Below are 27,926 nucleotides of genomic sequence, written 5' to 3'. Positions count from 1 at the left end.
TCATGTTGGGATGAGGTGTGTTTGTGTGTTCAAGGGGAATTAAAAAAAAAATTAAATTATCCTCCTTTGGATTCTGAAGTGTGATGTTAACTCAGAAGTCTTAATGTTAAACCAGTGGCCAGTGAGAAGCTTTGTGAGGGTTGTTTTGGTCTTGTGCAATGGAACTGACATATTTTTGGAAAAAAGTAAAATCAAAGAACACAGCAATGGGGTTCCATTAAAGTACTGTGCACATATTGTAAAGGTGTTACAACTATTCCCAGCATGGACTTTATCTCTTCCCAATAAGTGATGCACCCAAGCCTCAAGACTTCATAAAGTCTGAGCGTGGGACATTTGGATCCAGGTTTTGGCAGACTAGCAGAAATCTTACATGCAGGTGCAGGTCCCAGTTCTGAACCTGTATTTCATACTTTGTTGAGTCTGGATCTAGAGCTTTGGAGAAAGTGAGGCACACTCCGAGTATCTTAAAATAGTTGAAAATCACAGGCTGGCTCTGCATTTCTGTGAAGGGCATCACAAAATATTTTTGCTCTGGACCCCATACAATACCTTACTAAAGCATCTTGCTTCCAGTGGCTCATATCCTAAAGAGGCCTATTAATTACGTAAAAAACTCTGCTTTATCAGTTGACTTTCTGTGGTTCTTGTCACTCTACTGTCTGTTTTCCTACATGTCATCTTTTCTTCCTCCTTTAGTTGGGTACGTGTTTGAAGTTAGTTTTAAAGGAATACAATTACACCCATTTATTTAGACAGCAGCTGTCAAAGTACAATAGTCTGTTCTCCAGAAGTAAGCATGCACAAAAAATTTCATCCCCTGGTTTGCTATCTTGAAATTGCAGCGACTTAGGTTTTCTAAACCCTCCTCCTTTTTTATAAGTAATGATTAAAAGGAAAAAAAATCTGCCAGGAGCACAAAATCTCCAAGTTACTGTCACACTGGTGTCACTTGCTAAAGCCACGTAATAGGTTTGTGGGAGAGACCTTCAGAAGAAAAAAACAGCTCTGTATCTTTCAGTGGGAGCTCGGAATAGGAAAGCTGTGGCTTAATTCCTTATGGTGTTTTCTTGGCATCAGCTCTTATCTCCCCAGCTCTTATTCAGGCTGAAAGAAAGGGCTGTTTTGTTGCGTTGTGTTTTTGCAAGAGAGTAAAATAAAATCTTAACTGTGTTTTTAATATTGGGAGCATAATAAGGTCGCTTAAGAAAAAGAAAGCCAACCAGTAAGCCTGGGATGTCTCTCATTTCTTTAACAGCTATATAGTGTGTGCAGCTGAGAGCTGCCAGTTGGATCCTAGCAGGGGAGAAACCACTTTAGTTTGTTTGGTTTGTATATGGAATAACATTTTTCTTGCCTTGGAATACTTGTTTGTCATCACTTGGCCTTTGTGTTTATGTTCTGCTTGGAAATAGTCTCTGTGCTGCATATGCATTTGCCAGGATGTGCACATAAACAATGTTCCATTATGGCCTGCTCTACATACTCCTTATTTACACCATATACATTCGGCAGTAAACATGTTGGGCAATGACAGAGAGCAAACTTTTCTAGGCCCCTTTTTTCAGTTAGTCCAGACTTTCTGCCATATGCTTGCTGAGGTCCCACTTCTATTCATGTTTTTATTAGGTAGAAAAAAAGTGTCCAGACTTCGAACAAAGCAGCTTTTGTGTTCTCTGTCAAAAAAAATCTTCTCCTATGAAATGTTGATAGAAGTACCCAGAGCCCTTGTGGGGGTGCAGAGCCTGAATAGGCCCATGGTGAAAGCACAGGAGGGGAGAGCAGGGGAGCTGGGGTACAAATTTTGCTTCTTTCATGCCAAGAACGAATATCACTTAACTTTCTTTTCCTCTGTTTGGAAACCAGGGTCGTACCCCTCATCCCAATGCTCATTACGAAGGCAACATTTTTAAAGCGTTAAAGGCTTTCAATATTTGAGCTGTAAGAGACAAGAGAAGCAAAATACCGATTTGTGTAGCATAAAATGGAAGTTTGACTTAGAATATATACTGTTTAGTAAAACTGTAGAACCGTGGTAAGAAAGTTTTACAGTGGCATAAATCATTTTTAGTGACTCTGCACTTGAAAATGGTCAGATTAGATCTTTTTCTCATTGATTTTGTATTTGGTTAATGATTCCAGTCCTGAGATCTTAAAGCTATGTAAGATGTAAAAGATACGGGAAAATATATTTAACCTCTACATTTAAACTATGTGTTTCTTATGACATTGAAATACTGCAATGACCTGGTAATGTTTTCCAATGTTTTAATTTTTGCTGATGTACAAAAATATCACAGAAGAGCTGATTCGTAATTATTACGCATGGTATTGCATAAATTTCTTCCTAATTAAAAAGCTTCTAAATTCTGAATAATCAATTTATGAAGGCATATGGTTTTGACAAATTATACATTTAATTTCTAAAGATTTATTAGAAATTTGACCTGCAGCTAGTTAATTATGGTTATAGTACTGATGCAGTAATACTGCAGATTGATATAATGATATGGTTGCAAATTTATTTTGATATCACCTACCTTAGCAGCAGGATGTGGGAATACACCTTTATTTTGCACCATCTTGTTTATTATGCAGGAAAGCATTAGTTTAATGAAGAACACAAATACTTGATAGGTATGTGTTGGCATTTTTATGAAAAGCTACTTTCAACAGAGCATAAGCACACTGAGCGTTGCCCTTTAGGTTTTACCCTTTTAGAGGCTAAGTTTCCAATGGCACCAGTGATAGTTTTAGATTAATAATGACTGCAAAATATGAACTCTTTTGAAAAATCCACTCTAAGAAATGAAATTAATTCTTGCTTATTTGATTTTCAGACCATAAAATATTTTTGAAGTGCCTCTTTTTGGACTAATCTCTCATCTACTATACTGATACTCTTAATTTTATGAATTCAGCAACTAAGTTACTCAAGAGCAGCTTTCAAGATATGCAGAAAGCCAAATTAAATAATAAATATAATTTAAAATTGTATCTTTCTATCCCATCTGGACTTACAAGTGGTCTCTGAGACTCATACAAAGAAAATACAGATTAACTTCTAGAGTGTGAAATGTTTAGAAAAGGGAGGCATGTCTTAAACATGTATGTAGTGCTTTCATAAACATACAAAGTTTACCTATTCTTTTTAAAGCAATTAAAAAAAAAAAAGACACTTTAACAACATTAGCTGTGTTATTAGGGCAGATTAATTTCTGGTTTTCTCTGACTCTCCTGGCCTAGGAGGTTAGGAGCCGCTACTGAGCAGTGAATATCTTCCATGAAGAGATGTCGGTGGGACCATGCGTGTTACAGAACTTGCTGTGTCCATGTGTGAGGATGGTGAGCGAGGGAAGAGGAGCAGAAGACTTGGTTCAAGGCTTTTCTCCTCTGAACTATCAGCTGAGAGCACCCCTGGGTCTGCCAGAGGAAAGAAAGGGTATAGGCTTACCCTGCTTGTCTGAAATGGGGCAGTGTCAATGGTGCCTGCCCTTCTTAGCCTGACTTAATGCCTGTGGTACCGTGAGTCCAGTTTTGGGGTGTAAAAATAAGGAAAAGATGAAATTAGATAGATCGTTCTCACTTAACGTGACCAGAAGATGGTCAGAAATAAATGTGTGTCACATCAGTCTGATCTCTTATTTTCTCCACTGGAAACCTAGTAGCAACTTTTTCCTAATAATACACAGCTGTGGCTCACAGCAGTGAAGTGTGACTGCACGAAGTACGCCCTGAGTGAGGATGTGTGCCCTTCCTCGTCCCCAGGGTTCGTCTCACTCTCTCACAAGGGGGGAAACTAACGGGGCTGAATTATAACATTTTACAAATAGAGAGCTTTAGGAGTCTTTGTTGTCCTGGATGTTGACATTTTTAGATTCAAACTTTGTTATTCCTTATAACCAGGAGAGCAGGAATATTATTATGCTAACTGTATATATGTATTTGTGCTAACATACATACACATAAATGTAAGGCGGTTCTAAAAACAAAATAGGGAAATTGCTGTAGTGAAATAATTTGAGATTCTCATGTAATTGCTTGATGCCAGTAATTAGAAAGGACTATTAGAATAAAACCTAGTATCATAAGATCTGCAGGAGTTTTTTAAGAGTTTACAGTAGTCAGCCTATACAATTTTGGATGAAAGCAACACATTCTCTGGTGGTGAAAAATTCTCTTATAGATTAACTATGTACTGTCCCTACCAGCTGAGGACTTTTAATGCTTCAGTAATTGTCTAGACAGAAGTCAATGGGTGGGCAGACTTTGGGTGAGAGAGACCACTGGTACTTGATAGATGCAGTCTAGATAGGATCCGCACAGGCTGAACTGTAAGCATGAACCATTCTATGAAAAATACATTGTAGGTTTTGCATATGTCACAACACCTGATGATAGAAAATATAATTTAGACTGACCTGAACTCCAGGCATCTGCTGTTCATTGTACCATCAGCATCCCCTGGTGAGTCAGATAGCTTTGCTTTTACCCTAGTAGCGCTCAGCTCATTTTTTTCCAAACATTTTTTGCAAACCTGTGAAATTATTCTGAAAGCAGGAAAAGGTCTCTTAAATCATGCCAGATACGTTAACTGGGAAAGGGTTAATCTGCCCTCAGGAGTTGCTATGTAACTGAGTCCCTGCTGGGAGAGCCAGGGTTTCCAGCCAATGAGACTCAGCCGACAATACAGTGCATCTATCTTGTGTTTCTTACTGTCGTCAGTTATTGGAGTTTTTCTGAACTGGAATTACACTCCTGCTCCTTTTATACTCTCCCGACGTGTCTTAAATAATTGTATTCCACACCAAAGTCAGAAAATAACAGCACAATGGTGTGCATTTATCCCTGAAAGTATTACTTTTGACAACTTTGACTAGTGTGTAGAAAGATCTCTCTTGCACCAAAACTAGAAAACTTTTAAAAGATGAGATTTCCCAAAGAAATTCAGAGTAGCACACACCTTGGTTCGCTTTCAGTCGTCCAGAAAGCCTTCTCCTGCCTTTCTGTTCTCACCTGTGCACGTAGCCTTCAGCCCATTTGCTTGTGCAGAAAGAGTGGCTAAATGTCTCAACCTTAAGCTGTTTCTTCCTGCCTAAGATATTTCAAGAAGTCAGTATTGATTTTCCCTGTGTCCTGATTAGACTCTCTCTTTAGCTATTCCTCTTCTTAAGGCCACTCAAGGCTTGAGGGCTGAAGCATGAATTCTTCAATTTCTCCTTTAGAAGAGCCAGGTGTGTTTTCTCAAAGTCTTGCAGCTCGAGCAAAGCCTCTGTGGTTGCGCCAATGTATTTGTATGGAAGAGGTGGCACTTCTGGGGTTTTTTTGGGGTTGTTTTTTTTTCTTTTTTTTTTTTTTCTTTTTTTCCTGGAGGAGATCCACCCACAATCCCTTTGAAAGCTACTGATAAGATGAGGGAGAGACTAAGCTTGGCCTGTAAAAACACTACTTAGGAATCTCTGCTTTGGCAGTTGGGTTCTGATAGGAAGCACGAGAGTGGAGTGGTATTTGTCAGCATGTCATTCAATTCTCAGTAAGTTTTACACTTAGATCTTTGTGCCTCATTTTTTCCAGTGAGGTCCTGCCTGATAATTTGTGTTGGCAAAGCTCATAGCCTTTCTTACATGCTTGCGCAGTCCTGCCTCTGAGTGACATAATGTTCCTGCATTGTTCAGCTAGCAGAATAGGCTTGAGTATCAGTGTTGTGTGCTTGTGCTATTAGCAAGAGTTGTTAAAAAAAATAAAATAACGAGTTTTAAACAAATTTAGGAATCCAGCAGGTGGAACTTTAGGACAAGTTAGTTAACTTTTTAAAGCCTTACATTCTTAGAAACCATCTTGCAAGTCCTCCACTACATGCGGCACAAAAGGTCCCAGAAGGGCAAAAAAATTCATGATGCTGCACAATGCCCAGGGCAACATGCTATTGACTACCTCAATCTCCAACAGCACCCCAGCTCTGTAAGTCCTCTTCATTTAAAGCATGTGTGTCAGTCATGATTCCCTGAATGTGGCCATAATATGACTGGACATTCAGTCTCTTCTGTGGCCCGATATGAGAATCTTGGAGACCAAGGGTATGGGAATTTGCAGACCTCTTTAATCATACAGGACTAGCTTAATCAAGCAGGGTGAAACCATGCAGATTTTTCTTTGTAGACTTAAATTGCAGGAGTCAAGCAGTATTTGAGGAATGCACTGAAGAACAATTTGATAGGTATATCCTAGTAGAGTTTGAAAACCAGAAAACATTTTGCAAGTGTTTTAGACTGGACATCATTCATGCTGCCACTGCGTGTTCTGAATGCAAGTGGAGTCCAGCCCAGCCTGATTTTTGCTGAGATGTTGTCAGCGTTTGAATGTTATACTGGTATAACAATGTAGGATGAGAAAGTGATCTTTCCTTTTTGAAAGAGTTTTACCTGCAACAGCCTAATTGTGGACAGTTATTGTAGCATAAAAAGGATATACAGAATCCCTTACCTGCTCAGCAGTAGTTACACTATGATAGCCTGTATGCTTGTAAAACTGACCCTGTTAGAAAAGTTTACTTTTCAAGCTACTTCAATAAAGTTACAGTGATAACAATGTTCATGAGAGGACATGTGCCCTCAGTTAATTCACTCAGTATCGATGGCACATATTCTACAAAAAAAGGACACCAATTTGCCAAATACATAGCTCAGGTTCTGGGTATTCTTACCTCATTTACAGCAAAAAACATTCATGCAGGCTGTTCTTCAAACTGTGCCCAAACAGAAAGTACATCCGCACGATAAAAGGAAGGTGTGATTGCACAATGCCTTAGGGCAGCAGGTGGAGTAGATGTGTTGGCATGATGACCATCATTTCCAGCGGATTTTAGGTGGTGTCACCACATTGTCATTGCTGTCATTACCTCTGCTAGCCAGGTAGCTATGCCAGCACATTTTCCAGCCACTCTTTCATTTTGCTTTTTAAGATGCCCACAGACAGAATATTGGACTGTTCTGTCAGTGCTTGATGTAGGTTTGGGAACTAGCTAAGCGGAAATTGTATTATCATGAATACATGTGTCAAACTGCCGAGCTGTGGATCTATCGCAGTTTATACTAATGGTGTAATCCAATCCAATCTGCATCAGGCTTTATGTGACCAGAGCTCTGCGCAAGTGTGTCAGCTGTCACTGGCCTCTGGGATCCCTCTGTACAGGTTGTCCCTGCAGCAGTGCAGGAGCACAAGCCCTAAGTGCTGCTTAAGTCTGCCTTAAATAGGGCTTAAGTAAGGTTTTGTTAGGATATATGTCTGCACTGAGCTGTAGTTCCAGTTATTGCTCAGTAACTTTCGTCTTTTGTTGGAAGAAAGTCGCTAGGGCTAACTTTTCGCTAAGAGTTTAAGCTACCATTAGTGAACCTCTAGAAGTACTGTTGTCCCAGTTTCTATTCTGATTCTGGCTACAACTAGGCTTGTAATTTGTCTATGTTTGGAACTCCATTTATTCTTCATTTTCTAATGTTATTTATTTACACATTTTGAGACACCTTTCAGGATATCAGAAAATCAGGAAAATACTAACCTTTTGGTAGGTTAACTTTCCTTTTCTTTCCCTCCCTAAAAAACAAGGCAGAAACAAACCAGTTACTCGAATAGCCTTTTGGAATCTCTATTTTATTTTTAATGGAGCTCTGTGCTCTTTTGCCTTCAGCCAACCATGAGCATATTCAGCATATAGGAAACTTTATTGTTAGAAGATGTATTCTCTGCAGTTTAATATTCAATATTTCTACTTGCTCTTCTGCTCTTTCCTACATCTTGCTTCTACTTAGGTTTTATAGATCTCCCAGCCCTCATTCTCCCTGGATTTTATAATGCAATGTGTCAGTGCCACGCATGGCACTCCAGTTACCTCAGCATTTCCATTATAACTCTATGTTTTGAGGGATTTATAGGCTAGCAGTAAAAATCTATTTCTTGGCTAAACCTTGAAACAGCAGTTTCTGGTCATTTAAAAAGAAAACAAAATGAAACAAACTTTTTTCCCCCTCACTTCTGGGTTGTTTTTTTTTTTTTTCTTTTTTTTTTTCTGGCAACCATTTAGCAGTCGTGTTTGCGATGCAGGGTCTTCCTAAAAAACAAGTGTAGATTCAGTATGTAGCCAATTTTTAATGTAATAATGCTTTTTTAAATTTATATCCTTCAAAAACGCATGTCATCCCCTCTCTAGGCACATGATGTCATAGCATCTTTGCCAACCTTTCTGGAGCCTAAAGCAGTCAGCCTTTGGGGCCTCAGAGAGGTGCAGTTTGGTCTGTGTTTTCCTTTATTTGCGATGTGGAGGAGTCTTACAGTGTTTTTAAAAAAGTATTTATCCTTCTTTGTCTCAAAGCCCAATAAGTTTCTATCTCCTGTGTCATTGAGCTACAAATTTATCACAATCCAAAAAGAGGTTGGCTATATATGAATATCTAGAATATCAGGGCTATTACCCAAAACAAATTTGGAAAGCATATTAAATCTCATGCTTTAATGCTTAAGTGATTTGCTGTGGGAGAACAGGCTATTAGAGGACCTATGGGTGACTTATACTTTGCCAACCTGTAGGGATTCCTATATTTTCCTTAGGAAGATCTAGTAGCACTCACTCTTGGAAATGGGTTGCTGAACCAGATACACTTCCAGTTTTATCATGTAGGGCAGTTCTCTTCCCCTGGCTCTGGGCCAAAGGAGAGTAAAACACAGTATGGATTCTAAGAAATGTGATTGTGTGCTCAAGTTTGTGGAGATGAATTATTTTTATAGCCTTTAAGTTCAGCAATCAGCTTTAAAGGCATCTTTACTAATACATATCCACTGATTAAAACAGACAAAAAGCCTTTATCGATAGAGTGACTTGCAGACTGGTTGCATGCCCAAGGTCTAGGTCTGGAGCTGACTAACTCTGCTTTTCCCATCTAAAATAAAATACTGCTTTGCACTGAATAGTCTTTCGCCAGTTGCTGTTACATTTCAGGCCTGAAGTAATTCTTCCTGTTACGTGCAGATTCCTGTTTCAGTCATTGCAAGTTGTGCATAGTAGCATATAGCAGTCACAAGAAACCCCTTTTTGACTTAATTTCACTGTAATTCATGTTTTTCCATGCCATATTGTGCCAGTAATTTTACGGCTTTATTTTCTTTAGGGCCATTCTTGCTCAGGATTGATATCCATTTCATCAGGACTACCTTGGAGTTTTAAATATTCAGCTATTCTCTTGTGACCCACTGATTTTCTTCCCCATAATCTTTTGACATCGTTCTTGTGCTTGAGACACGAGGAAAACATCTTACAATGCTAAAAAATACATGTAGTGAAGGGGGGTTCACTTTTCAGATTTGAAAACTGGCGAGGGGGGGGAAGGCACGAAGGCAGGCAAGTACTGTTTCATATTAACATCTATTCTCAATGAAGAGGTAAAAATCAAAGCCCCTGTGTGTGAGGCAGGGTTAGTGAACTGCCAGTGGTTCTCCCAGCAACTGACACAAAGGAATCTGTGAGTATCAAAGCTGAGGCAGCAAGCTTAGTGTCAGCTCTTGCTTAGGGAGTAGAAGAAAACATCACTTTGTCTGTGCTTTCACTGCTTAAACACACACATCATTCACTAGTAACCATTTACTCTGCTGTCAAAACTGTTTCAAGAGAGTGCTACATTTGATTAATAGTAAAATGCATGCATGCAAAAAAAAAACAACCCAAAAACACCCTACCAAAAAAACCCCAAAACACAACAAACCAACCAGAAAAGACACCAAACAACAAAGTCTGCTTCCCTTGAGGTATGTTTTGGAGAACTTTTGCATGTACTTCTGAATTTTTCCATCCTATAAATATGCCTGTAATATTCCAGGAGTATGCTGTTGCTTCTAGTAAAACCATTTTTATTAGCTCGCTCAGTGCACTCATCCTAATTCTAGTTAATGCTCTCTCTCTCGGTGAAGCGTATTATGGCATCCTCTGCCTCTTGTACTAACGAAAAAGTGACCAGCACAAACATGTGTGCAGTACATGATTCATAGTGCTGCTTTCTGAATTGTCCAGTGGGTAATTGCAGTACAAAAACCAGAGAAACAGATGTAGACCCTAAACCTTGGCTGTAAATTTTTGTTTTATGATTATGGGTTTCAAATGTGCTATGTCACACTGACAAATATACAGTAACACCAAAGGAAATAGATTTCTGACTTGAACTTTTGCTTTTTATTTCACTTGTGGCGAAGAATATGTTTATTGTAAAGTTTCTGCCATCACAGTCTGAGGGAAAACAAATCAAAGCAGTGATGTGAAATCACAATGTCTTTGCACAAAGTGGAAGATATTAGAGAGTTGTTGCCTACTTGCACCTCTGTGGGAGCTGGGTAGGCATTTAAAATATGTGGCAATACTTAAAGATTCATTACATTTGAATTAGAGGGCTATTAGTTATCACAATAATTTTGGTTAGTCCTGATCTAAATTAGAAAATACCCACTGTTTTATGCATGTAGCTTTTCCTGATCCTCTGTTTAAGAAAAACAAGTATCATGCTATTTCAGAGTGAAATATGCGATACATAAATTACTGTTATTTTAGAAATAGTATGTGAGCAAACCATTAGGCTATTCGAAGAATTTGTTAATTACATGTGGTTTTAGTAATAATAGTAAGCATTAGCACAACTGTTATTCGTAATAAAACATGATGAGCTACCTGGCTTATTTAGACACAGTGAGAAAATGCAATCTTTTTCAATTCATATGCAGTTAAGCGTGACTTCTGACATTTACTTTCAGAAGTTGCCAGTCTACATTTTGAGGTACAACAGGCAGGTTTTATTTTTGAATATGGTATTATAAGACTGCTAATGGAATAAACATAACTGTATTTCTGTTTGTCTGATTTTGTTTATTTTAACTCACATGGGCAATATGTTTTTCTTGGCAGAAGCGTAAACTGTTCCTAGAGCCTTGGTCCACGCAAAATGCTGTTTTCTCCCTAAATTGGAGGCTGACAAAACATACTGTGTTTTGTATCATCCTTTCCAGTTATTTTTGTGGCAGCACGTTACATATTCCAAATTTCTCGTGCATTCTGTGTAATCTGGTTAGAAAACACTGTCTTTTAATTTAGCTTTGCTACTCAAAACAAAATTATTGCAATGTAGCCAGCTGAGATTTTAACAAAAAATTAGCCACTTTTCCACTTGCCTTTTTAATACGGCAAACTCTGCTTGCTTTGCTGACATGGTTTCAACAAGCCTTCCTGAAGGATGGCTTTTTTGATAAACGGGTGCTGTGCATAATTTTTGGATTACAGAGTGTCAGGGACTTCTTCAGCTGGAGGAGTCCTGGCTGGGGGAGGACACCCCAACTGACTGAGAAAGCCCTTAAAAAGTCCTTAAGCGGCGTTTGTAACTCTTCCGCCTGGAGGGAAGATGGGAAGAGAGGCTGCGTGCTGCAGGGGCAGCCAGAGCTCTCCTATCGGAGGGGAAGGAGGTGAAGAAAAGCTTTTGTTTTTATCTCTTCAAACGGATTCACTTCCACACTGCAGCAGCTCTTTTTGCTGGCTGCTTGTATTCAAAGTGGGTACATCAGTTTCAGGGAACAAGTGTGTGTGTGTGTGCTGTGGGGTGGGGGGTTGGCTTTTTGTGTTGGGTGTTTTTTTGCTTTGGTGGTTTTAGGGTTTTTTTTGCCTTTTTTTTAATTCTTGAACCTGTGTGAAAAGTTTTGTTAATACAATCTGCAGGCATTGTCAGAGAGCTTTCGGTTCATCAAAGGACTTTTTGTGGAGAGGGGACACCACATCCATTAAAGTGGCTGTGCAGGTCCCAGAGTGAGTCTCTCCCCGGTGTTGCCTTACAGTCTGCGCACAGCGTCCCCCGCTCTGACCGACTCCCATCTTAGGCTTTTCAAGAAACGGGGAGTAATCAAGAGTTTGATTTTCCAGTTTCCAAACCCGAGCTAGCATCCGGGCTGGAAGCAGGGCTCCTCCGTGCCTCGGGAAACCCTGCTCCAGGCCAGCACTCAGTCCACCAGCGCTGAGGTGACTTGGCCCACTTGCTTAAAATGAAAGCGTGCGCATGGTCATTGAGCTCATGTACTTTCCAGTGGGGCAGAGAGAGTGTTTCCAGGCTGTTGTTTTTCATTCTTAAAGTGTTTGTAGGAATAAGGACTGGCAGAGGCCCCAGTGGAGTCTCTGTGTGAGCCAAACTTTGCAGGAGGTGGTTATTTACCTAAAAAGCACAGGGCACCCTACTGGTTTGATGCAAATGGTGGGCCAGCACGGTGCTGGCTATGGCATCCTGGCCACAGACCTGGAAAGGCTTGGGCACCTACTCCTGCCACAAGGGAGGGCTGCTGGCACTACGGTTTTGCAGAGACCTCTGCGGGTGTTTTGGTGGGAGCAGCCCCGTGCCTTCAGAGTGGCTGTGAGGGGGTGGCCAGGGCTGCCTGCCCCGGGGAGGGGGCAGCCACAGTGTCCCCTCCCAGCACCCTGGGGTGGGTCCCGTTCCTTACGGACCGCCATGTGGCCTTTCTCCCCCTGCAAGGACCTGGGGCTCATTAGCCCTCTGAAAGCTGATACAGCCCCTGTGGGGCCACGTGAGCAGCCCTGGCCCCTCTCTGCTAATCAGAGACAGGCAGGACCCGGTGGCCTCCGGGCTGGGGAGAAGAGGGGTCGTGTGGCTGCCTCCTGCCCTGGGCTGGGTGGTGGGGACAGGTCCTCCCAGGCGATGATGCCTGCCAAATCCAGCCTGGCGGGGAGGCCTGGGAGCATGGGGCAGCATGACTGGGCTCTGCTGCAGCCATAACACACCTCTGTGTGACTTAGGAGCGAGGGTAGGGGGTGGTGGGGAGAAATGGGATCTGACCCCCCTGCCCCAGCAGGGTCAGGCCTGTGAGGCCCATCATCTCTGCTGGTGGCATCAAACAGGGGTCCCCACTGGCATGCATGGGGCTGGGTTGGGTGAGGCTGCTCTGCACCCAGCCCCGCCACCCCAGAATTTGGGGTGAAGCCAGTGTTCCTGGTTCTGGTACAGCGGGTGATGCCTGTGCCTCACTCGTGGCCTCTCTGGAGAGGGTGGGAATGGGGGGGCAGGGAGGCAGAGAAGTTTTAGCAAATTGAGCTGGAATTAAAAATCCTCCATTCTCCGCAACCACCAAAAACATCGCTGTCTCAATCCCCCCCCCCCCCCCCTTCTCCTCCTCCTCCTCATTGGTTGTCGGTTTGGTTGGGGTTTGTTTTTTTTTGTCTGTTTGTTTTGTTTTGTTTACTTTATTATTTTGGGTCTTTTTGCAAGTTGGCCTCCCCATGCGCACCCGCCGTTGCTGCCCGCTCAGCGGCAGTGGGGCGACTCCGGCAGGGCAGGGGCAAGCGCCCGCCTGCCCGCCCGCCTGCCTGCGTTTTTGCAGGGCTGCTGGGAGTTGTGAAGGCGTGTGAGAATCCTGGGAGCTGGTGATGTCAGACCGCTTGGGTCATTTGAAGGTTAGCAGCCTGGGAAGGGTTCACGGAAAGTTCACTCGCATATATTAGGCAATTCAATCTTTCATTCCCTGTGACACAAGTAGTAGGAAGTGAGCTGTTCAGAGGCAGAAGGATCTATTCACGGCCGAGGGGGATCCCGAGTCCCTACCGGAGCTGTTTTATCCCGGGGCGGCGGGCGATCGACGCGGTGCGGGACGCGGCACGCAGCCGGCGAGCGCCCGAGGAGCGGGACTGACTCTAAAGAAATTTGGGGGGAAATTGATGGGAGCTAAAACTTGGAATGCGGCTTGCTTCCCCCCATCTTGCTGGATTGGCTGGGCAGCCTGGAAAATGGTAAATGATCATTTGGATCAATTACAGGCTTTTAGCTGTGTTGTCTGTCATAATTCATGATTCTGGTCTGGGAAAAAGACCAACAGCCTACGTGCCAAAAAAGGGGCAGAGTTTGATGGAGTTGGGTGTACTTTTATGTGCCATTTTCCTCCACACCTAGAGGAAAGCACTTTTGCAGGCATTCTGTGCAGGGGGAATCATGTTTGACTGTATGGATGTTCTAGCAGTGAGCCCTGCTCAGATGCTGGATTTCTACACTGCGAGTCCGTCTTCCTGCATGCTCCAGGAGAAGGCTCTCAAAGCATGCTTCAGTGGATTGGCACAAACAGAGTGGCAACACCGGCACAGTGCTCAATGTAGGTCCCAACTGTTATTTTTCCACTTTAAAGCAATTATTATTATTACTATTATTTGCATGTATTTAAAAAAGAAATACTTGTAATTTAAGCGCAGGGGTAATGTTGGGGGGTGGGGGTGGAGTATTTGTGCAAAATATGGTTTGCAAGCTGTCAGCAAGAAAGGAAAAAGCAAAGAGGCACCGGGCTGCTTTCTGTTTATCCCTTCTCATGTAGCGTATTGATCCTAACAACAGTTGTGGAGCCAAGCAGAAACACATAAAATTATAATATAATACAGCAAATACTTGCAAAACTCCAAGCAGTGAAGGACAAATTTACCATCTTGTGGTGTTTTTTTTCCCTTTGCCTCCTTAATCTAGTTTTGTAGCGTATTTGATAATCTGGATGCGTGTTGTCTCAAAGAGAATTTTAGCAAAGCAGCCAAGCAATTAAAATGCTGCTCTGTACAGTTCTTGCAAAGACATGGAATTGCAATGAGTAGGTGCCATTCCAAAAATCAGACAGTAGTTTTAAGCTTCCTAAGAAAAGGCAATATTTCTTTGTACTGACCTTGCTGCCACCTTTCTTCTTCACTTTGTTGCTCTAAGAAGTTGCTGTTTTGCTAGAAAACTACTTACTGTGAACACCCTTTGAGTTTAACCATCAATTATTCCTATACCTTGAGATTCAGGCAGTGTTGCACTGGTAACGGAGGAGGGACAGTTAGTGGTAGGACACTTCTGAAAATGTATTATTATGTTATGGGGTTTTGATTTGTTGCTGAAATACATAGATGCTAAACAATGGCAGTATTTTAACACCACAGTTTGAAGTTTGAGACATGGCAAAAAGTGCCAAAAAGCATTACCTTATACTCAGCATAAAAGCTTGCAGGATGCTTCACTGCTCTGACGGTGATTTAGATAAATGACTTGGCTATCTATCAAAATGTTCTTAGCACGCTCTCGGGCACTTCAGTACACCATTAACCGTGTAATCCTGTTTGAAATTTTTGTTTTGTGGTATGTTAAAAAGTTACCTAGGAATTAGAATAGTTGTCCCTTCGAGAGTATCTTAAAGAGGTGGAGAGGGGAATTGAAAAATAAATTTAAAAATGTTTGGCGAAATAGTGTGTTTTTCACTCTGCTCAAAAGTTTTCACTCACCATATGACGTTTGTGTGGGTTGAGTAATGAAAACAGAATTGTAAAAATCAGTGACTACCAGCCTACAAAACTGCAAATGTTTTGATGTCTTCACAATTAAAATTAGACAGTGAAGTTCAGCATGGGATGTTTATTTTCTCCGCGCTGTTTTCAAAATACTTCAAACAAGACACGAAACAAAGCTTTTACTCCAAAGTAATGTTACTAGCTATGGGAGAGCTTCAGCTAGGGGGGGAACAAAACCCAAACCAAAACAGATGTTTTACTAAAAATGTGTTTTCCTCCTTCCATGGTTTAAACTTTAATATAACTTCAGCGGTGATATTGCGGAAACTTGGAATTAAATAAACTTTCCTGGAGTAGGAGGCATATGCTGTTGTTAAAAACTTATATTCACAAAATAGTCTTTAAATAACTTCTGGTTTATAAATGTCCTGCTCATTCTCTTGTATGTTGTTAATACCTAGAAGCAAGATTCTTAAAAACAAAATATATGGTGTTTGTTCTTGGGCAAGTTAAACACAGGATTACCCTTATCAGAGTGGAATGAGTGGTAAATATGTCATTTGCCTAGGGCCTGTGATAAGAGACAAGTGTTGATAACAGCAAAGTTTAGCTAATCAAAGAAACTCATATTAACAAGAGTAAATAAAAAATACAGGAAAATGCATTCAGGAATCCAGTCTTGTAACTTTGTAAGCAATTGGATTAATCTTCGCTGCATGGGAATTTAAAATCAGGCCGAAACCTGAATCGTAATATGGTGGCTGTAATTTGAACTGTGAAAGTTAATGGTATAGAAATGTGGAAAAGCAATCTAGTTAGGGTCTAAATAAAGAATTCTGCCTGACTTCTATAACAAGCTTTGGTTTTAATTTTTAAGAAAGTGTAAGAACTTTATGTGTGTGGGTAAATATATATAAACGGTCTACAAAATACTAAAGTTTGCTCAATATGTAAGATTTTGTCTTGCATCTCATGAAAATAATGAGAAAACCAGAATTTTTGTGGTCCAGAATGCTTTTAATGGTTTAAATGAAGTTCCAATGCTTGTAAATACAAAGGTAGCAATGTTTAATTCTAACTCAAGTGTTTCCTGATTTTCTGTTTTTATGAAGACCTCTGTGATTTAATGGAACATAATCGTAGCCAAATTTTGAAATTATTAGACGTGTAATAGCTAGGTTCTCTGGTCTATTTTATTGTTTTATTTTTGGCTTTGCCATAAAAGCAGTACACCTGCAGCCATTGCTTTAGGCCTTAGAAATATTGCTTTGATAGAGACGTGATTGTAGAGTAAAAGGTAAATGGTTGTTGAGGGACTAAGACATGAATAGTGCAGACTCTGAACAGACCAGTAACAACCCCAGACAGCATCAGGCTTTGGACTGAAACGCTGGCAAAATTGGCCATTGCAGGGGTTAGGGCAGAATGCTGTAGGTCTCCAACTTCGGCACATCTTCAGTATGTTAATCCCATTACGATTCACTAAGCAAGTACACTCCTACAGCATCATGAATTTTCTAGTCCACGAGGGTCTGCAGAGTAAAAATAGAGGGTAAGGCGCAACCCAAACGTGACCTTAACTTGTGTGGTATTTTTTCCCTCCCCCCTGTGGGAGGAAAAACCTGCTATGGGTTGCAACCCAAACAGTCGCCACTGTATATTACAAGATGTGTTGCGAGCACACAAAAAAGTACCTAATTTTGAGCTCATACATGTTTGTTTTATGTGATATTAGTTATATGGCTGTATGTTTAAAAAAAGAAGTATTTGTTTGCAAAGAAAATTATAGACTCAGAAATGAGAGCAGAACTGACTGCACTTTTAATCATGAGTCATTCTCACTCCTTTTCTCATAAGGCAAAAATCAGGTCACTATAAACAAATTACATGAGAATAGTTCTTAAGAGGACAAAAGAGTTATCATTGCAAGAACGAGTAATTTATACTTTTTAAAGTAAGGTAGAATTTTCTGCTCCCTTGTAATGCAGCGACAGCAAATACTGAGAGAAAACGAGTAACTTGTGGTGTAACGTGAGCTAACTAAATACTGCGGAAGTGGGAACGGGACAGGCCCTGAGAGAGAAAGAGCTGCAAGGAATGGTGATTTTCCTTTGGTCTTGGAACAGCCTATTAAAAAAAGTCTTCATTAGTCTTCATTAATTAAACAGGCAAAAAACCCCAAATGAGCAGGCCCAAAACAAGAGTAAGATTGTTTGGCAGTGTGTAGTGTTTCAGCTAATTATATCAAGTAGAAGACTACTCCCTACTGCATTTTGTTAGGTTTAGTAGAATAAGGAACTTGATGAAGGCAAAAGTTACAGATATGGCAGCAGAACGTAATAGGATGTCGAGGCCCTTGTAGTTTACAGTTCTTATTTCGCTTTGGTGGGGGGTTTTTGCCCAGAGAGGATCTAGCAGGTATTAGCTTTCGGAAAGTTCACGAAAATGGGACTCCAAAAGGCATGCATTTGCCTTCTGAATTCCAGATTATTGCGATGTTTGGGTCAGGTTCTCGTTCCCTGAAAGCGCTGGAAATACTGGAAACATCTGTGCTCAACAGAAAAAAGCTCAGTACTTTATTTTCTTTCATCTTTCTGAATTTAAAAACAAACATTTTGAAGTGAAGGACTTGTAATCTGCATTCCCAAGTATCAAATTGCTGCAGGTGTGTTTGCTAGTGCCCAGAAGGCAAGATCTGTTTGAACCATGTTATTTTCTTTAAAGTTCATCTATAAACTTTACAGCTAAATCACTAGGACTGATTTGCTTAGGGACAAAGTCTTTGTTTAAATTTTTATACTTGAAGCTTAATGCCCTGAAATATGTGATGAAAAGTGTTTATTTCTAATCCCTTTCATTAAAAAAAAAAAAATATTGCACGGGGATATTTTTCTTCCAAATTAATTGAAACAAGAACAACTATTCTCTATGTAGGCTCCAATAGAGTTAGCCTGGTTCAGCTGCTGGCACAGGAAAACTCTAATGGACACGTACCGCTGTCAAAAACTCCTGCAGACAAAACTGATGAGAGGCGTTCGCTGGTGAAGTCAGGGTGGGATAAGCTTGGAAGAAAAGCAATGTATCTTTGGGTGACTCCCCGCTTGCCTAATGAGTCTTTGCAGCAAAGGTGCAACTTGTCAGAACAAAGCCAGGCTGGTGCTGCGCTGCCTTGGAAGAGGGTTACGGCAAAGTTAAGGGGTTGAAAGAGAGAGATTATGTTTCAGACAGCAAAGTTAGTCATCCTCACATCCAGTTAAATCCTCACTTACTGCTGAGCCGTCTTTGTTAACTGTGTGTGCGTCACGCCTGCACCACAGCCCAGCCGAGCTAAGGGGCTTTGCTTGGGGGTGCACGGGGAGCGAGGCGCCCCGGACGGCAGATTACGCTTCCACCTCCCCTAAATGTCCCAAGTGACTGTTTTTGCTCAGGTCTAATTTATACACCACCCTTTACGCAGCCGATGAACTGCGTCTGTGTTAGGCAGCCAGCATTTAGATTTGGGAGCGGGGTTGTGAAAGGGACATTGTGCTCGGAAGGACTGCTGTCTGCCGTGGTCGGCCGCGCCGTGCCCCATCCTATTGAGACCTCAAAAGCAGAGCACAGCTGCGATGAGTTTCCAGATCTGTTTGGCCGTGGGGACCGGTGCTGGTATGCGTGCAAGGCAGGGGGCTGGGGAGCATCCCTCTCCCCCTCGCAGTTTCTGCCTGGGGGGCTGGCAGCAGCCTCCGAGCAGCGAATGTACAGGGGCGGGCGGCTGGGGCCAAATTAGTTGTGGTTTCAGAGGGCTTTCCAGAGCTTGACTAGGCTGTAGCACAGAGCCCCATGAGGAAGGATATCAGTTGATGTATAAAATGGCCAAGGAGCTTCGGTAAATAGACTTTACCCTTCAAATCCAGAGGTCCTGGCAGCGGCTGCGTGGGAGGGTGGGGTTGTACTTTTCCCCTTCCTGTACTTGGACACTTTTGATTATCCAGACTTTCTGGGACTGAGCAGGGCTGCCTAATAACAAAGCCTGCACAATATAATTGCCTAAATAGGCCTATTGTCCTTTTCAAGTCACTGTGCTGTGAAATCTTTCAACTTTTTGCTGAAAATGTTGCATGTAACGTTTAGACGGCTTCATGGCTACAGCAAGGAGGAGACCCTTTTCCCTCATTTCTCATTGCTTTGTGGTTGAGAAGCTGATTATATTCCTGCCCCCTATTGATGTTTACTCCTTTTGGGAAGCAAATATTTTAGCCCCTTCTGGCAGGGTAAACTGCCAAAAGTAATAGGCCTGGAAATACAAAGCTATGATTGATTTTGACCTTTGCTCACGTGCATGAAGTCTGTCCCCATGCAGTGTGACCCATGCCACTTCTCGCTGAAATCCAAGCCCTTTCAAACCAAATGGAACCACAAAAATACAAGCCATGAAATGCTCAAAACTATTCTAAAATAACAGAATAATAATTTTCTCTGTACTGCAAGAAAAAGTATAGGCAGGAGAGTAGCAAAGCTGGATTTTCTAGCAGGCAGACAAAGAGTAATGCCTTTCATCTGCTGCTGCCTTTTTATGAGAACCATATTCTAGGTACAAAATAAACAAACCGGTATCATGTGGGAATGATTCTTCTGTGCAGTCTTTCGGTCACAGTAATCTTAGCTGTTCCTCCTAATTGTAATTAGTGACAACTTACATCCAAAAATGTGGATTTTAAACTGTCTTTTAAAAAACAGTCTAAGGTCTGGGATTTTATTAATCTGTCCTTGCATGAGCAAATGTGTTTCAAAAGTTAAGAATGTCAGAAACAGTAGCCTAAAGTTAGCATCCTAAATCCACATTTCATGGCTTCATTTCCAAATATGCTGAGCATCTAGGAGCTCCCTCAGCACTTTTAAAAACAGGCTACACTTTTAAATGACCAAATACTGTTTAGAACCTTCATTTAATTTTAAAAATGTTGAAGGACTTTCCCACTTCCCCCAAACTATATGAAAAGGTAATTCAATGACAGAGTTCACAGCATTAACAGTGGAAATAGAGACACTTACAAAACAAAGCAGGACTTGTTTATAAGAGCATATTACTCTTTCTATAAATTTACAAGTCAAGTTTGGAGAATTCCATGTTTAAACCACAAACTGAGTTTTTTTTCCCCCTGTATTTTGTCTGACTCAGATTTCTCCGATTATCTGTTTACTTCCTTGCGTTAAAGTCCACTCATCAGATATTAATCTGAGACAGTTTCAAACTTGTGATATAGGTTTTAATAGCTAGATTATCTTCTTCATATACTCACTCATCATTAGCAGCTGCTCTCGATTGTTTTCCCAGTGGCAGTGAATTAATGTGACTGTGGGCACTGTGCATTTTGCTTAATTTGGGGTGGGGGGGAGGGAAAATCTAGCTTCCTTCAGCTCATTTTAGTAATCTGAATAGGAGCGGAGAACTTGCATCATGTGATGGGGCAGCTCACCAGCATGGGGTCCCTGTGTGAGAACCTCCCTTGTACATGACAATCTGATAAGGATATCATGTGGTTTAGAAACACATTCCCACAATGTTCACTTCTTTGTCCCTTTATTTGGGAGCGGGTAGGAAAAAAACTTTTAACAAACTAATGCCAGCCCTTATATAACTGACCCCACTTTCTCTGAGCGTTCTGTTTGAGCCTTACAGCTTCTCCAAATACTTTTGTTAAGAGAGATGGAAATATAATCCAGCGAGTCTGTGTAAAGAATCCTAGACACAGAGTATATAATATACCTTCTGTTCCCCTTGGACAAGGTGATTTTTCTTTCCCCTGCTTATACCATATATAAACTGAATATTATAAAACTCTAAGTTAAATATACACATGCAAGCGACACTTGTATAGGTTTAATAGGTTAAAGCTTGAATGAGTATTTATAAATTCTCAGAGTGCTCTGGATCTTCACCGCTAAGGACATGATGTTAAAGTCCATCCATAGTTTGGAGGGATTTCCATTTTATGCACTTTCAGTGACTTACATTTTACCCTCTAAGTGCATCCCCTAAGAAAAAGAGCAGAGGAATGTCTTGCAACAAAGAGGGGGTTTTTTTTTAGCACCGCTTAGTTTCTTTTAATGGTTTGGAGGATCTCTTTCCATTGAACCATAATATTTTTCTCTAAGTTCACATTGTATTTTTAGCAAGACTCTTTGAACAATAAAATGACAAATTAAGTGTATTTTTGTCTTTTAGAGTCTTATCTAGTGAAGCACTTAAATGCACTGAACCCTCCATCTTTGATTTTAATACGAGTTTCAGACACAGAGTGGTCGTATGAGTGAGCCATTAATGTATTTATGTACCACCACTTTTACAAAATACCAGTAAAAGCTCATGCCATTGCACTGGATGTTCAGCACAACGAACATCCAACATTTCTTTTCTTCTTAAAAAGAAAGAAGGATCATTTTCCCTTTAAAGATATATAGCAGAGGTGCGTGCAGTTAAACAAGTTGCCCAGCATCGCACCAACCAGAGACAACTGCCATAGTCTGATTTAACTCTGATTTCCTTCAGTGGGTGCTTCTATCCTGGAAAGCCATTTGTGCCTATAAGATGCAAACAGTGGAAGAAATGGTTCAATTGAAATAAAATAGAAACAAAACAACAAAAACAAACAAGCAAACAAAACAAACAAACAAACAAAAAAAAAACACCAAAAACTGAACCGTCAAATAACAAAAAAAACTCTCTCAAATGATGTGGGTTTTTTTTAAATCTGAATGCAACTTGTGGTGAGTTCCTGAAACAGCCGTTACACCACTCCGGTGGTCTCTGCCAAGCTGGCTGGTGGTGCAGCAGCACATCATACAGAGATGCGAGTCTCTTTTCCTGCGTGACTTTCTTGCCATCTTCCCGCCTTGTACCAGAATTGCTCCTCTGCCAGCTGGAGACCCATACGAAGATGATTCCCAGGTTCCTGCATGATGTGGATGTAACATCATCTGAGCTGATTGAAATATTTCACTTGTTCACAAATACCGATGTGGGATAGAGGTGTTTGGGCACAACACAGCTATATCCTGCCTTTTGGGGGTCCTTTTGGGGGAGCCTCCTGCCCTGACACAGGTGCTGAGGGAACGGCTGTGGCAGAGACCAGGGCAGGGAGCGGGCTCCTCTGCCACTCACCTCTCTCCATCTCACAAACACCTTCCTTATTCCTCATCTTGTACCTCAAAGCCCACAGCGAAGACCGGCATCGCCTGTCTTTCCAAGACTGAACATTCACTCGCACACGAAGAAAAAGGACTTGGAAAACTGTGTCACAGTGCCATCTGGCGATACCTGCCCAAACCATATCATTGGCAAGGGCTGCGGCTGCCGAGGCGGTTGATCCGCAGGCAGATGCTTTCCCCAGGACCCTGATTCAGGCGCAGGGAAATGCCTGTGCGCCCCAAGGCTTGTGTCTCTCGGGTTTTTTTTGCACAACACTCTGGGTTGCCCTAATCAAAGATCCCATCTTCTCTACAAAGCTTCCCTTCCTAGCGGAGAGCTCTGATCCACCAATCTGTGGTTTCGGCTTGGGGCGCAAGTCAAGGGACTGCTAAAAAATTCACACATGTGTGAGATTTTTTATTGTTAAGATCAGGTCCTGAGGGGGAGGTTGTTTGTTTTTAAGCAGTTGTTCATACTTATACCTCTCAACTCTTGGCCTGAGGAGTTGTTTTTCTCCCTCCATCTTTCAGAGTATACCTTTGCGTTTCTTTGCTGTCTGGGTTGCTCTCTTCGTTCATTTGAGGAATAAATTTTATTAGTTACTGGATTGGGGTATGTGTCAGATCCTCCTTAGTGGCTGGCTGGAAAGTCTCGGAGACCTGTCTGTCTTAAAGATCCTTCTGTTTTCACCCTACGCTTTGAACACCAAGATGTAAAATGCAGAATAAATGGTAAATCACCTATGTCTTTCAGATATTTGTGCAAAGCGTCTTTGATGAGGGGGGTTAACAGAAGAATATACTTTTCCCAAGTCCTCGTCCCCCAGTGAACCTCAGCCTTCCTCTCTCAGTTCAGAGAGCACATTCCGGCTATGTTTTTCTAGTTGCGCATATCCTCACATGCTATGCAGGTCAGGTATGTGAACTGCTCGTCTTTCTACGCTTTGCGTGTATTGCCACATTCACTCCCCTGAGACCACACCAATAAGGATCCATTATCTTTCCAAAGTTTTGAAATGAAGCCGTCAGCTGCCTGCAAGAAGTCAGAGCTGACTCACATCCTTCTGTGTTTTTGTTTCCTTATCCAAATCCTTTCCTTTCTCAGTGTTTCGGAGAGGTTCTGCAAGACTTCATGGTTGAAGCACGAGCTATGTCTTGGGAAGCACTGCATGTCTGGACACGGTTTGGGAAAATAGCTGTTCCCTCTCCCTGAAATGGAGTCCAGTATGAACGCTGCAATTGTTCACAGGGGCAGTTTCCACCTTTACTAAAGTGTGAAAGCAGAGCTTAGTCACAGCATGATACACTGACACTGCCCAGTAATACCACGTTTGTTATGCTTATGCTAGCCCTAATTTCTGTCCAGAAGAAGAAAATACTCTGACGAAAAGAGGTGAGGAAGGAATGACGCAATTAAACGAGATTAAATCAGACTATCGGTTTCCTTGGAACACGTATTTGGCTCTTTACCAACAGTCTTTTCCCCGTTTTTCAAATAAACACATATTTTCACATGATAACTCTATTTGAAATATTAATGCTTCCAGGGCTGCATTACCTTAGTTTCTTCATCAAAGTCCATTACTATGAAAAGGCTGCTGTTCCTTAGGCTGTTTCAGCTTCAAAAGAATTTTAGGGCCTGGTCTATTGGAAAGCTTGGGGGTATAATTAGTGAAAATGGAAATAGATGCAAGAGAAATTTAGTTCCTGATGTTTTAATTTAGTGTAGCACTGCCATGTGTTGTTGAAGAGGATTCTTAAAGGCAAACATAATTATTTCATTATGGTCTTCAGAATGCTTTCATTGGTCTTAATGACAAGAAGCTGCATAAGGAGTCATACATTTTAATTAGACCTTCTTATATTTACATCAGATAAATAACAAATAATTGATGAAAAACAAGTCTTCTGAATGGATGATTTCACACAGAGGTCTGGTTACAGTTTAATGATAAAACATTTCTCTTATTGCTTTGCATTTTAATTATCTAGAATTATTACTCTAGCAGAGATCTCAAAATACTGTTATTTCCATGCATTTCATTAGATTCACAACTAATTTATATGAATCTGAAGCTAAGAGAAAAGGTGTTTTTCAACATATATCCCTTACAATGAGTTTCCAGCTTTATTAATTTCATTTTGCTTTCATTTCTTAGACTTAGAAACCTTTCTGTGAGTGAGTGTGGTAGAATCTCCAGTAAAAGCTAGTGGGAAGAGTCAGACCTTTTCCTGTCTTCAGTTCCCTATATAGGAGCAAGTCCTGCCATTGTTAACAAACCAAAACTCCTTTAGAGGTCAAGGAGTGAGTATGAAATTGGAGGGCTTATACTGGAATTTTCTAAGGAAAGATTTGGTGCCTCTTTCTCACCAGCTTACTTGCAAGTTGTATTCCAAAATCTCTTTGATTTACTTTGAAAATCTTACCAATACCCTTTTATAATTGTGTGTATGTTTGCAGGTGTATTTAAAATATTGAATTTTTTCTTTTCTTTACCCCCTTTATTGGATGCTTTATGATACCAGGAGAAATTATTTTAGAGTTTTGCTACTTGCAAGTGTCTTTCACGTTTGCAGGCTCTCCGGCCTTTCATTTTTGTAACAAAACATATTTCACATGATTCATTCCTGAGAGTATACAGAAAGCTAATTGTTGTTATTGATTTTAAATTTCACAACCATTACAAGTAACCCAGATGAGTGGCAGATAAAGAGTAATAATCCATGGAGTTCTGGAAGTGTTTCATGTTTGTCTGTAGTACTTTATGTGATCAATAGTAACTGCCCCATTGAAACTAACTGCTGTATCAAATAACAGTAAATCAAATTAATGTGCTTACAGATTATTTATTGAAAGCTTTAATTGTTCACTGGGGCCCTGCTTATCTCAGGAAACAATAGAAGGCAGTGATCAGGCAAACTGGTTTGCAAATGCCGGGGGTGCTGTGAAACAGCGGGGTCTCCCCTGTGCCTGGGTGGTGTGAGAGCTTTCAAAGTGTGCCCCTGTTCCACAGGGATTGCCCGTGCACTGGGATTGCCCGTAGGGGTTGATCCCCAGGGTAAATTGGTCAGAGGTGAGGTTTCTCAGAGAGCACGTCTTGGGTTCACAGGTTACTCTTTTTTTAATTATTTTATTATTAGTAGTATCATCATCATCATCATTATTGCAATCTCTTTGGATGACAAACATGTGATATATGTTGAAGTGTGGAAAAAGAACTAATAAGATTTCCCAGAATTTCCAAGAGGTCCGTGTAATGACAGCCAAAACAGGATCAGACCTTAGAAAGGGAAGTAGAGGAAATCATTCTAAACTTATTCTGTGGAAAGCTTCTCTAGGTTTATTACAGTTTTGGGTAATTATATGCTGTTGTGCTGTTGTCAGACTTCTGCAAATACTAAGAAATTAAAAACAATTATTTCTAACAACTCCGTGCCATTAAATTTTACTAATTCCTTAAAATGGCTGCTCTGCCTTGTCACAGTTACTCTATGAAGTACCGGTGCCAGAGGTTGGAGGTTTTCTGGGCCTTAAAGTGAAATGGATAGTCTTAAAGGCAGTTTCACTACTATCCACAATTTTTTTAATAGCCTTGGTGTGTTGTCAATTATACTTTGCTGTGGCTTCAGAATCCTTTCTGTATCAGCTGAGGCACTAAAGCTCTCCTTCAGCAAATTCAGGAAGATGGCACTGAATGAATTTACATTTAATAACATGGCTTTCCAACCATGACAACTGGGAAAGCATTTGTAAAAATGAGCTTAATTTCTACAGAAGATGATGGCCCAAATCACTCAAACATGGCAGGGGAAGTTTTTTTTTTCCATTAAAAATAGGTTTTGTGAAACATATGCATACGTCTAATATTGGTTAATCATAACAGACTTTAAAAATTATTAAAGCACAGTAGCCAGAGATCTTCTGGAATTGGATCTTACTTGAAAAAAAGTAAGTTCCCTTTTTCAAAGCATAAACTTTGTCTTACATTTCTTGCGACATCATGTGTCGGGACTGAACGTTGCTTGTCCAACTCTGGAAAAGAAAGTATTTCCCTTTCACCGTGTTCTGTATAAAGCATGGTTGACATTTTCCCTGTTTGTAAGGCTGGGATATTGCATTCAGTTGTGAGCAGCGTAGCTGGGCAAAGAAAGCCCAAGTCACTGTTGAAGGTAGGTATTGAATAAGAAAGACCAGGTGACCTGGGAACACTGCTACACAGGTGTTTGCCTACAGTACAGTGTGTCCGTATTTTTTCTCTTCTGGGTGAGAATGGTACTGACAGACGACATACAGGTAAAATTACAAGCACTCCTCACAAGGGTTTAATAGGAAAATCCACTGCAGGGAGAGGATAGGAAAACAGAATATTAGAAAACGTGCTCCCCAGTCATGGTACTCATCTTGTCTCCAGTCTCTTGTGAATGTCTTATTTTATTGATCTTTGGTCTTCTAAGCAGAGAGTAGAGGTGTGCTCTGAGCTACAGTCACAGTGTTGCTACCGCTTCGCTCTAGGACACCGAACTTCTTCCCAGCTTTCAGCTTCTGCTGCACCTACTGTGAAAGGGGCAGAGGGATGTTTGCCAGGTTAACCGTACCAGTGGGAAGTAAATTGCACCTGTAAAAATTTAAAAAAAGAGGTATAAAATACTATGTAAACTCAATGACAAGGACTCTGAATTACAAGGGGAGGAAATCTGGTAGTGTCTTAGTTTTTCATGGTACCTTCCCCACTATGTTATCGTCTTTTGTCTGGCAGGTATTCCGTTCAGAAATACTGAAATTCCGCTTAGGCAAGCATTATGGCTTGAGAAACTGTATATTTTATTAGCCCCCTCAAAAGATATTGGCGATGCTTAGTTCTTAAATATTCCATAAACTTGAATTTCTTACATTAGCATCAGAAACATTGAGGTAAGCTGCTCTTAGTAACTGTCCTGGTCTGGCATGCTGAGGGGATGGAGGAGGACAGAGTTTGTCCCTGGTTTGATCTCAGATGTTGCAAATATATGTGTGCTGGAGGATTGCAGAAAGGTTAAGTTTTGGTCTGACTGCCCTTCTAGTTGCAGATAAGCCCAAGTGATGAAAGCCATTTTTTCCTGTTATTATGTCATGTCTAAATGGAAATAATGTATTGTTTTAATTATACCCCCACAGTTGCAGCTGTGCAGCAATGTGGGTGCAATTAGGCTAGTGTAAAAAATAGTCTTAACGCTTACTAGGGGAAGTAAGCTAAGTGGATGTAAAACATCTATATGTAAGCAGAGGTACCCCAGAGGTTCACTGCAATAATGTTAAGGGCATGGGAGATGTGTACTGGGATATCTGCTTGGTTGGAGAAGCTACCTTTGCCTCTCCCAGTCTACGCAGTGCCCTGTCCCCTGCGGGAGGCCGCTGCTCTGCAGCAGGAGGAAACGCACGGCTCCATTTCACAGCCCCGAG

At 41.1% G+C, this 27,926-nt stretch overlaps 1 protein-coding gene across 5 annotated transcripts in view; it reads left to right on the top strand.

Annotated features, from left to right (window-relative positions):
- RARB (retinoic acid receptor beta) overlaps positions 1-27,926 on the top strand; it is a 337,858-nt gene that overhangs the window by 229,825 nt on the left and 80,107 nt on the right. The window contains exon 1 of one of the 5 annotated variants that reach the window (XM_009510472.2): positions 13,524-14,163. The exons of 3 other annotated variants lie outside the window; for them this stretch is intronic. In XM_009510472.2, the coding sequence (XP_009508767.1) occupies positions 14,007-14,163 (157 nt within the window). In that variant the 5' untranslated portion in view covers positions 13,524-14,006. Of the gene's footprint in view, positions 1-13,523; positions 14,164-27,926 lie in introns of those variants that run through there. One more of the 5 variants, XM_009510476.2, reaches the window with a different exon arrangement.

This window comes from Phalacrocorax carbo, chromosome 2 (genome assembly GCF_963921805.1).
Source record: "Phalacrocorax carbo chromosome 2, bPhaCar2.1, whole genome shotgun sequence".
In the NCBI taxonomy this organism is placed as follows: domain Eukaryota; kingdom Metazoa; phylum Chordata; class Aves; order Suliformes; family Phalacrocoracidae; genus Phalacrocorax; species Phalacrocorax carbo.
The sequence above is the reverse complement of the archived record's forward strand: the minus strand, read 5'-3'. Positions and strand labels throughout refer to the sequence as shown.